The following is an 11,794-nucleotide window of genomic DNA, read 5'->3' as shown; positions in this document are numbered from 1 at the left end:
TATTGATTATTAATATGCTATGTTTTTGAATAATTTTCCTCACATTGTAGTTTTGCACACTTTCCCACACTTTTTTATTATAAGTTTTTTATAGTTTGTTTTATAAGTTGTTTTTCAACACTTTTGTATTATAAGAGATATTTGTGGGAAGAGCGCTGTCTTGATATTCTTTGCTTTGGTTGTTTGCCCTGTTTGGGTTGATAGCAGCTCTCCTTTTAACATATTCCTTATTTACATATATATATATATATATATATATATTTTTTTTTTTTTTTAGTTCCAGAGGCACTGTTCCTATCTGTTATTCATTAGGACTGTTAGGTACCTGGATCACAGGACTGGATGAGCAGAATGAATACTTCTTTAAGCAACAGATCATATTACAGTATAGAGTAGGTATTTCACCTGTATATATTTAGCTCAGACAATGGAGTTAGAAGGTATGTACAGCTTAAAGCTCCACTTTGCCGCTCTGCAAAAATGTTTTTTCACAGGTTATGTCTGGATGAAAAACCTATCATCACGTTTGGCCTTTTCAATGATCACTTCAAACTAGAAGAAAATAAAAACCCTCCAGACTGGCTGGACCCTATGCAAAGGAAATATAAAGCAGCTGTAAAGACCGCCCACGAGGTTCACCTGGAGCTCAAGGACATGGCTAATCACAGGTGAGGAGGAAGATCTCACCTACACGTGTACCAGATGTGACTTTTTTTCAGTTCATTCACTCTCAGGCATGGTCCACTGTGGTCACCATCAGCCATCCCTGGAGTGCATGCAGATGGAAATTGTTTATGACTCTCAGTGCTTACAACAAATTAAATGTTATTTGCTAAGGGATTGGATCTAATTTAATTTAACCACTTCAATACCGGGAACTTTCACCTCCTTTTGCCCAGGCCAGTTTTCAGCTTTTAGTGCTGTCACACTTTGAATGACAATTGCGCGGTCATGCAACACTGTAACCAAATGACATTTTTAGCATTTTTTTGAGACAGAGCTTTATTTTGGTGATATTTAATCACTGCTAGGTTTTTTATTTTTTTTGCGAAATAAACGGAAAAAAAATTGAAGAAAAAAGGTCCCCTTTTTCTTCATTTATGTTATAAAACTTTGCAAAAAAAACTATTTTTCTTTTTCACTGATGTGCACGGATGAAGCTGCACTGATGGGCACGGATAGGGTGCAATAGTGAAGCTGCACTGATTGCCACTGAGGAGGCTGCACTGATAGGCTGTACTAGTGAGGCTGCACTGATGGCCACTGATAGGCTGCACTAGTGAGGCTGCACTGATGGGCTGTACTAGTGAGGCTGCACTTATGGGCACTGATAGGCTGCACTAATGAGATTGCACTGATGGCTACTGATAGGCTGCACTAGTGAGGCTGCACTGATGGGCTGTACTAGTGAGGCTGCACTGATGGGCACTGATGAGGCTGCACTGATGGCCACTGACAGGCTGCAGTAATGGGGCTGCACTGATGGCCACTGATGAGGCGGCACTGATGGCCACTGATAGGCAGCACTAGTGAGACTGAACTAATGGGCACTGATGAGGCTGCACTGATGGCCACTGATAGGCTGCACTAGTGAGGCTGCACTGATGGGCACTGATGAGGCTGCACTGATGGCCACTGATAGGCTGCACTAGTGAGGCTGCACTGATGGGCACTCAAGAGGCTGCACTAATAATCATGGCATTTCACATCAGTGCCCTTATTATCAGTGTAAACAAAGCACTGTCAGCATTCCTCACATAGTGACAGCGCTTAGGAAAGAAAAAGTTGATAATCGGCAAGTCTGTTTACATGTGGTCAGCTGTGATTGGACATAGTTGGTCACATAGTAAAGGGCTGTTGTGATTGGCCCTTTACTGCAATCTGTGATCATCTGTGTCCAAAGGACAGAGCAATCACAGAGCGCGCCTAAGACATGTGGTGTGCCCCAGGCAAGGTGTGTGAGGTGCATTCTGGGAGGACGTCTACAGACTCCCCCCCCAAAAAAAAAATGTGTGAACTGCACTGTAGCCATCTTTTGGCTATAGTGCGGTATTAAAGTGGTTAAATTACAACATATTTTATTCAATATGATTTTTTTTTTGCAATTATACAAATGATAGAAATACCAACCTTCCCTGGAGTGTCTGTTCATCTCTCTCGTATGGTATTCTTGGGTCACATCTGGTATGGATAGACTGGGGTGGATTATTGAACTCTACTGAGACGGAGTGCTGGCATTATTTTGGCACTCAGCACACAAAGCTCATTATTGTCAGCGACGGCTCTATGGACAGTTGACTAGAATCTTAATTACTGAAAGATAAGCGTGAGAGATTTCTGAGGTCTGATTGCTCACTATTGCTCTTTACAGCTTTCTTGCAAGCTTTCTACCTTTAAAGAGACCCTGTCACCACACCATTCATTTTACCAACAATCTTTCCATCACATTTTATGTGCATAATGTGTCTTCTGCATGTAAAGCTCCCGTTGTGTAGACATCATAAGTGTGAGATGGGGAAACAGCTCTCATTGTTTGAACACTGTTTGTGTGCAGTAAATTATTGTGTGGAGTAAATTAAATGTTCTGGAGTGACATTCTGCGGTTTAGCCACAAGATGCCACTGTTTTCCTAACACAGCCTCAGACTGCATAGATATTTCTATATTCATGAAGAGGTGGGGTTTTTCACACAGAGTTTAAAGAACAGGAAGGAGAGAGACAGAAGCCATGTTTTGGAGGATGGTGAATGCAGGAGCCGTGTGAGCAGAGAATCTGATGGCATCCAGGTGTGAGAACATCCCTCAGTAACCAGAGCTGCAGCTAAGTGAAGCTTATTGTGTCCAAGACCCTGATCCTGTTCAGAGAAAGGAGGATTGCTGCCAGGAATGCTAATGAGAGCAGAGGAACAAAGCAACATACACTGCGATAACGCTTGCTTGTTGGAGAGACATTTGTTCTGTTCAGAGTCACCAGCGAATTCAAAGCAGACCCGGGTCGGTAAGATCGGGCACGCACCTCATTTCAGTGTTGGCGCCTAGAGACTGAGTCCAGGCCTATAGTTAGTTAGTTAGGGTCTTTGTTTGTGTCAGGCCACAAGTGTTATTACTGATCATTGGAAGGACTCCATAAGTTAAAGTGACATTTCACATTGGAGAGCTGATAACATCCCACAAACTCAAGCCAGACTGGCGTTTTGCTCAGAAGGAATACTCAGGCACGTGCTACAGGACCAGTTATGGGAGGGGGAATACTGTAGATTTGTGTAAGATTGTAAGCTGCACCGCAGGCTAGCCCATACCATACACCCATACACTGATTCCTGGTCTTTTAGGGTAATAACGGGTAAGGTGTGGCAGCTTAGTTGTGCCCGCCAATAGGTAAATTATTACACCTTCTACCTTCATCCATCAGGAGGCGCCATGCTGTGCAGCACAAGGGTCTCAGCCTTTGGGCTGGGTGTATGTACATTTATTGTATGTTTCCAGCATTTGTGGTTGTGTTTATTTGCCACATCTAAGTAAAATTCAGTTGTGACAAAAGCTGTTGGGGTTGTTTACCTCGTTCGTGACTTCAATGTATCCTGGGGAGCCCACCCCGGTATACGGCTTACAATAAGGATACACATGGGGGGGGGGGGGTTACTGAAACTGGCACAGCTGTGCATAGTAGCCAATTATGATCTTCTTGCAGAGATTGTAGCTGGGACATCTGTTGCTTCAAAGTATGATTGTCTTCCTCCAGTATATGTACATACTGCACCAGATCATCAGATTTGGTTTCTAGGTGATCTGTACGTTCTTCCACCAATGCTATCTCCCCTCTGAGTTCCTGTGCTATTTTCCCTACTGCCACAGATATAGTATGGGACAAACTTTGCAAAAGACAATGTAACTTATCATCCAGAATGTCTGCTGTAAGATAGGGGATAGGAGAAGGGGGAGATAGAGCAGTATGTGTTACCTCCGCCTCGCGACCTGTTGGATCATCCAGTTCTGCTGCTGGGATTGTGTGATCACTCGAGGCCGGGGATGTGGCTTGTGATGCATATTTTACATATGTGTAGGCTGCAATTGCTTGGCGGGCGATGGAGGGTATTTCTGATGCCTGAATTTGCCCATGGGGATCTGCAAGTGATGCTGCGTCTGGTACCCGTTCTCCTCTGCTGTAAATAGCTGATGTTAGCGCCAGAGGAGCTGGAAGAGAGAGCTGAGAAGCGAAGCAAGGTCAACATGCGACCACCATCTTCATCCTCCGCACATGTGCACCCGTGTGGTCAGTTTTTAATAGATAAGCAGATGGGCTGGCAGGATCATCAGGGATTTCACACAAAGGAGGCAATGCAAAGAGAACAGGATACTTTTCATACAAGTACATGGTACAGGAGGCACATATAAGGAATAGGAAATGTTGGGCTTGCATATTCTTTCAGTATTAGCATTTACTGAATATTGGTATCGGTTAAAGTGCTGTTCTAACCAAATTTTGTTTTTGTTTTTTTTGTTTTCTCTTATTTTGGATATGATAGGTAAATGGAACCCCTGTCGGGTTTTTATTGCTGTCTGCTCAAAGCTAAAGTTTAATCTGTTTATATTTTGTCTTCTCTGGTTCCTCTGTTACTCCCTCATTACCATGCTAATTAAATTTTTAAATAAAGCCACTCGCAGTCTCCGCTTTAATTCATCCCAATGGTGTTTTATCAGGTTGAGGTCAGGACTCTGTGCAGACCAGTCAAGTTCCTCCACCCCAAACTCACTCATCCATGTCTTTATGGACCTTGCTTTGCGCACTGGTCATAAACAGGAAGAGGCCATCCCCAAACTGTTCCCACAAAGTTGGGAGCATGAAATAGTCCAAAATGTCTTGACCACTTAAGGGTTCCCTTCACTGGAACTAAGGGGTCAAGCCCAACTCCTGAAAAACAACCCCACACCATAATCCCCCCTCCACCAAACTTTACACTTGGCACAATGCAGTCAGGCAAGTACCGTTCTCTTGGCAACCGCCAAACTCAGACACGCCCATTGGATGACCAGACGGAGAAACGTTATTAGTCACTCCAGAGAACATGTCTCCACTGCTCTAAAGTCCAGTGGCGGCGTGCTTTACACCACTGCATCGGACGCTTTGCATTGCACTTGGTAATGTAAGGCTTGGCTGCAGCTGCTTGGCCATGGAAACCCATTCCATGAAGCTCTCTATGCATTGTTGTTGTGCTAATCTGAAGGCCACATGAAGTTTGGAGGTTTTTAGCTATTGACTCTGCAGACAGTTGGTGACTTCTGCGCACTGTGCGCTTCAGCATGCGCTGACCCTGTGCTGTCATTTTATGTGGCCTACCACTTGGTGGCTGAGTTGCTGTTGTTCCCAGTTGCTTCCACTTTGTTATAATCCCACTAATAGATGACCGTGGAATATTTAGTAGCCAGGAAATGTCACGGATGGACTTATCCTTAGAGTGACCCATTCGTTCACAAATGTTTGTAGAAGCAGTCTTCATGCCTAGGTGATGATTTTATACACCTGTGGCCATGGAGGTGATTGGAACACATGAATCCAATGATTTGGAAGGCTGTCCCAATACTTTTGTGTTTACACACACACACAGAGGTCTGTGTACACAGAAGAGTAATCTGGCTTTTTCTTCTCCTTCAAAACCAGGAAGGAAAAGCAGCACATACAGTAAAGAAATAAGTATTTGATCCCCTGCTGATTTTGAATGTTTGCCCACTCACAAAGAAATGATCAGTCTAAAAATCGAATGTTCGGTGTATTGTAACACTGAGAGACAAAATAGCAACAGAAAATTAATAAGAAATGCATGTGTAACAAATGATACACTGATTTGCATGTTCATGAGGGAAATAAGTATTTGATCCCCTTCACAAAACATGACTTAGTACTTGGTGGCAAATCCCTTGTTGGCAATCACAGGTCAGACGTTTCCTGTAGTTGGCCACCAGGTTTGCACACATCTCAGGTGGGACTTTGGCCCACTTCTCCTGGCAGATCCTCTCCAAGTCATTAAGGTTTGGTGGCCGATGTTTCAGCTTCCTCCACAGATTTTCAATCAGATTAAGGTCTGGAGACTGGCTAGGCCACTCCCGGACCTTAATCTTATCAGTCCAACTAGTATAGTGAGAAGTATCAGAGTAAATAGTTAAAGTGTATTCATAAATAGTTACAAAGTTGCTGTTTGAACAACACAGGTAAATGCAAATGATCGTTGTACAAGTCTGGCCCCATAAAGATGGCCGTGACTAGGGGAACTACAGTAAAATGGAGCCGAGCAGCTATATAAAGCACTATGAGTAAGGTGAATGTCCTATCACATCCCCCTGACAAAGCCACATGACCCGGTGGTGCAACATGTAGGGGAGGGGCTCTGACATCACCACGCACCCGAGGACTAGGCGGCGAGTATAGGCTGTGTGCGGCACACACACAGAGGAGGCTCTTTTTATATTACAAAGCGTGTTATTTATATATACAATGTGAGTGCATACGCATATTGGGCACACATTAAAAGGTTTTTAAAAAGTATAAGGCACTATATTTCCTTTCTTTCACATATTTAAACGTTGGAGAAATAAGGGGAAACGGAGGGACAGAGGAGCAATCCTTCAGCATAAAGAGGGAGAGGTCTCTGCATCCATACCTGCAAACAAGGATCGGATTATCTAGGAAACTCCAGGGGATATCCATCACCCAGCAGATCCTAAATGCAAAGCAGCTGAAAATATCCAACCATTATTAACCAATAGCCGCCCGGCCAATAGCTATTTGGCGGCCGGCAAAATGCTGTAGATTTCCAGGTGGACGCCAATCACAGCAGGTCACATGACAGTTGTATACAATGGATGGCTTCATTCATGCCATCCATTGTATACTAGTGTCTAGCTGTGAATGGTCACAGCGATCACATGCACATGTCATGTGATTAGCTGTGGCCAAATCACAGCTGAGCACAAAAAAAAAAAAACCCTGAATGAATCGATGTCATTCAGGTAAATGCTTGCTTATAGCAAAGTAATTCTTGCTATAAGCAAATTGTGTAAAAAAAAAAAAAAAATAATACTGATGACTTCCCCAAAGTTGTACAATGTTACTACTACGGTCATTTTCGACGGTCACGCAAAGAAAGTCTGTTGCTGGGGGCACAATATTCCTACTACTACTTATTTGAAAGTCAAACAATCATTCTTTTGTCCTGTTTTACAAAAAGATGGTTCTAAGAAAGTTTGTTGGTTTTTCTAATTATAGTCGGTCAAATCGACATTCGTTTTTGACCTCAGTGATAGGAAAATTTGAAGGAGCAGGATGGAAAATTTTTCTCGAACAAACAAATTTCTAACAGCGCATGTGGTTTTTGTTCGGTAAAGTTATTCACTCCAAAATCAAACAAAATCTTTTCAGATTTATTTTCTTGGTCCTACGAAATTTTCATTTGAAATTCTCTCCATCTCTGTCCAGCTTTAGGAAGACTTCCTCTCACTTCCTGTCCTGATTGATCATTTTGTCACATTGGATACAATGAAATGTGATACTTTGTAGCAGAGCAATTATCATTGTTCTGGCTGACAATGGCGGTATGTGTCGGTCGCGGGGAATTTATTGGATGGAATATGAGCGTCTCCGCGGTGACCATTGTTCCCGGCTCTCTGGGTCTATTCTGCGTTCCCCCAGCAACTCTGTTGTTGATACTGAAAGTTCCAAAAGGAGTTTGCAGTCAATGACAAGGAACAGCCAGTGAGTGCTGCTGATTCACGGCAGGGATGGGGACTCAGCGCCCATGGGGGGCCCCTTCACTGCTGCCAGATATACGCCATCCAGTCCTCCTCCTGGGGGACCCCGACACCCTTTCTGTGCGGGGATACTCCAGAGCCGGAGGTAAAGAGGACCTGTCTGCTTCCTCTCGAGTTTCCAGGAGGAAGACATCTCAGCCTGACAACCTGAGAAAAAGTGGGAGCGTTCACCTGGAAACCTGGAGGAGCCTGGACCACTGGGCCAACGTCGGTAAAGGTGGACATCATTGTACTGCTAAAGTGTATCGCTAGCCAAAAATGTTCTTTTCCATTTTGGAAGAGCTAGAACCATTGCCAAGTTTTGTTTATATTTTCTGCTGTCTGTGACCCCATTCTGGAAATTTCCCTCACTTCCTGTCCTGGTGACACCAGCTCAAGACATGGGAGGAGCAGTTGTCACTGGGACAGGAAGTCACCGACAGAAAATGAGAACTTTATCAGAACTTCTAAGGCTGCTTTCACACTGATCCGATTTTCTTCCGCTTTTGTGTACAAAAAAAAAGTGACCATGTATTCCTTTCCATTTTTGGTGCGGTGAAAAAAAAAAAAAAAAAACCCCATTGAAATCAGATTTCAGGTGCAATTTGGGAATTGAAATCAGACCTGAAATCGCATCCAATGAACGTGATTTAACATTTGCGATTTGTTGCAGCGCGATTTCTAAAGTAGTTCTCGCATTACTTTTTCTGCAGTTTTGTTGAGATTTCACATACATAGACTATAATGGAAATCGCACTGCAAATTGTACGAAATTGTTGAAATTCTTCACAAGTAGCAATAAATTCTTCAGAAATGGCACCTGAAATCGTGCTGAAATTGCACACAACGCGCAATTTTAAATCGCAGTGGTGTGACCGATGTCAAAAACGTTTTTGCTGCGTTTTTTGAGTCACGTGTCCTTTAAAAAAAATGCACCGCAAATGTGGTAAAAATCTCAGCAAAAACGCATATGCATTTTGACCGCATTTTTTTTGCCTTGGATCAGTGTGAAAGTAGCCTAACCTTTCCCCAATCTACTAATGATGTGTTTAGTCTGTGTCCCCATTGGAGAGATTTCTCACCACTTCTTGACAGGAAGTGAAGAAGAAATCTCTTTATCAAAATCATTATGGCAGTCACATTTTTATTAGATGGTGAGGGTCTGATAGCTGTTTATGGCTGTCTATGTCTCCGTTCTAGAAATTTTCACTCACTCTCTGTCCTAGTGACACAAAGACTGAAAATGCTCTACACTACTGAAGGTGTGTCACCAATAGAGAGATTTCTCATCACTTCCTGTCTTGACAGGAGGTGAATAGGAAATCACTTCATCCACGTCATCATGGCAATCAAATTACTTTTCATTAGATGGGCGTTTTAGATCTGTCTGTGTCTCCATTCTGAAAATGTTCACTCACTTCGTGTCCTGGTGACACCAGCAAAAGAAATGGGAGCAGTTGGCACCAGGATAGGAAGGCAAAGACTGAAAATGCTCTACAGTACTAAAGGCGTGTTTTTGTCTGTGTCACCAATAAAGAGATTTCTCATCACTTCCTGTCCTGACAGGAAGTGAATAGGAAATCACTCCATCCACGTCATCATGGCAATCAAATTACCTTTTATTAGATGGGAAGGGTCTGTTGGCGTTTTAGATCTGTCTGTGTCTCCATTCTGAAAATTTTCACTCACTTCCTGTCCTGGTGACACCAGCACAAGAAATGGGAGCATCATTCGTCACTAGGACAGGAAGGCACAGACAGAAAATTCAAACCCTATCAGAAGTTCTTACCTTTCTCCAATTTTAGTTTTTAGTTTTAGTGTCCCCATTGGAGAGATTTCTTATCACATCCTGTCTTGAGGAGGTGAAGAGGAAATCTTATCAAATATCATCATGGAAATAAAAATCATTTTATTAGATGAAGGGTTGGAGAGGGGTTTTGTTAGCATTTTATTGGTGTCTGTGTCCCTAGTCTGTAAATTTTCACTCACTTCCTGTCCTGGTGACACCAGCACATAAAATGGGAGCAGTGGTTGTCACCAGGACAGGAAAGTACATACAGAAAATGAAAACTTTATCGGGCATTCAAACCTGTCCCTATTCTATAAAGACGTGCTTTAATCCCATTGAAGAGATTTTGGGTGGAGATTTTTAAAGCTGAACTCCAGAAAGATACAAAAGATACAAATGAATGCAGTTCTCTAATCAATAATGCATCAAAAAATGTTTGTTTGTTTTTTTTGCAAATGCAAGCAGAGTACATATCTGAATGTAATCAAGTGTCAAACTTTTGCAGCTCCTGTACAGCAGAGCTCAGACTGGGGGAGGGAGAAACAGCACAAGGAGCCAAAAAATAATGTGCTGACACGACACGTGGTGATAGAAGGCTAGAGTAGAGTGACAGACAGATGAACACATCACTGTGCTGCATCTCCTTTTCTTGTCCAATTACAGGCTGGGGGTGGGGGGTCAAGGATGACCTGGGCTCAAAGGAAATAGGTAGAAAGATGGCCCTCAGACTGGGGTCATCTAGTGGCATAAAAAAGTACTGTGAATCATTGGCCAGCAGCTGCTTCAAGTTGATTTGTTGTATCCAGGTGCGTCCACATGTGGCTCAGATTACACAGCCAGTAATGACTTGTGTGGAAATTATTATCACAGAGGTATTCTTATCACAGGCAGCCTTAAAGCAGACCACACACAATGCAATGTGATTGCACAATTGCCTTTAGATCTTCCTGATATGTAGTCAGAAGTATTTGGAACATCAGATTGGATTGGTTATGTTGGCCCGCATATGGTTGTAGTACATCTGGAGAGGATTGTGCAATCAGATTACAAAGGGATGTATTTGTTAACGTGCTGCAGATCCCAAGGGCCGTGCAACTGGAATGCAGTGCGGGAAACTACACAGGAACTCGGCCCTGAATGAGGCAGAGTAGGAGGATACAACAGTGTATAATAGGCCAGCAGCTGGGCATTTTTTAATGGGCAAGGCTAGGCCTAAATATACTAATGACAAAGGGCACAGTCTGGGGCTTTACTACAAGTATTAAGATATTGCAGAGGATACAGCAGTGCAAAATTGGCCAGCAGCAGGACATTTTTAATGAGCAAGGCTAGGCCTAACTATACTAATGGCAAAGGGCACAGCCTGGGGATTTACTACAAGAATTAGGATATTGCAGAGGATACAACAGTGTAAAATAGGCCAGCAGCAGGACATTTTTATTGAGCAAGGCTAGGCCTAAATATACTAATGACAAAGGGCACAGCCTGGGGCTTTACTACAAGAATTAAGATATCGCATATTTACAGCAATGTAAAATTGGCCAGCAGCAGGACATTTTTAATGAGCAAGGCTAGGCCTAACTATACTAATGGCAAAGGGCACAGCCTGGGGATTTACTACAAGAATTAGGATATTGCAGAGGATACAACAGTGTAAAATAGGCCAGCAGCAGGACATTTTTATTGAGCAAGGCTAGGCTTAAATATACTAATGACAAAGGGCACAGCCTGGGGCTTTACTACAAGAATTAAGATATCGCATATTTACAGCAATGTAAAATTGGCCAGCAGCAGGACAATTTAAATGCGCAAGAAAAATGCACTAATTAGCAGATATATATTATGTCATGTTAAAGCGTAAAAATGTAATATATTGCAGCTTACCAGTTCTTAGGCATGGAGATTGCATTCATTTTCTTTTTTTCAAGCTAAGAACGTTTTCAGCAAATACTGGATATACCTGTTGATCCTGGCAGAAATGCAGTGTCCTTGTCACTTCCTGTGAGCTGAAAACAATGTTATCTTTCCTTTATAAATTTCATATCCCATCCACTCCCCCAAGATGAACAAAGGCAGACAAGATTTAAAGTGCAGTCTGCGTGACAACTATGGCTCCCTCCATAGTGGAGAATCGAACGTAGGCATGCAGGGACAGGAAGGTGAAAATAAAGGAAGAGAGCCTGGAAAACGAATGCAGCCACCTCATCTAAGGCTTCAATATATA

At 42.8% G+C, this 11,794-nt stretch overlaps 1 protein-coding gene across 3 annotated transcripts in view; it reads left to right on the top strand.

Moving 5' to 3' along the window:
* Positions 1–7,724: 7,724 nt before the first annotated feature.
* The window catches only part of LOC149446100 (EF-hand calcium-binding domain-containing protein 6-like), an 86,779-nt gene continuing 82,709 nt past the window's right edge, over positions 7,725–11,794 (top strand). For 2 of the 3 annotated variants that reach the window (XM_089653090.1, XM_089653088.1), the window contains exon 1: positions 7,725–8,019. In XM_089653090.1, the coding sequence (XP_089509216.1) occupies positions 7,773–8,019 (247 nt within the window). In that variant the 5' untranslated portion in view covers positions 7,725–7,772. The remainder of the gene's footprint in view (positions 8,020–11,794) is intronic. The other variant, XM_089653089.1, reaches the window with a different exon arrangement.

The sequence above is a fragment of the Staurois parvus genome, unplaced genomic scaffold (genome assembly GCF_062004578.1).
Source record: "Staurois parvus isolate SC_StPar_1 unplaced genomic scaffold, SC_StPar_1.0 ptg000697l, whole genome shotgun sequence".
In the NCBI taxonomy this organism is placed as follows: domain Eukaryota; kingdom Metazoa; phylum Chordata; class Amphibia; order Anura; family Ranidae; genus Staurois; species Staurois parvus.
Note: the sequence above shows the minus strand (reverse complement) of the source record. Positions and strands in the feature narration are given on the sequence as shown.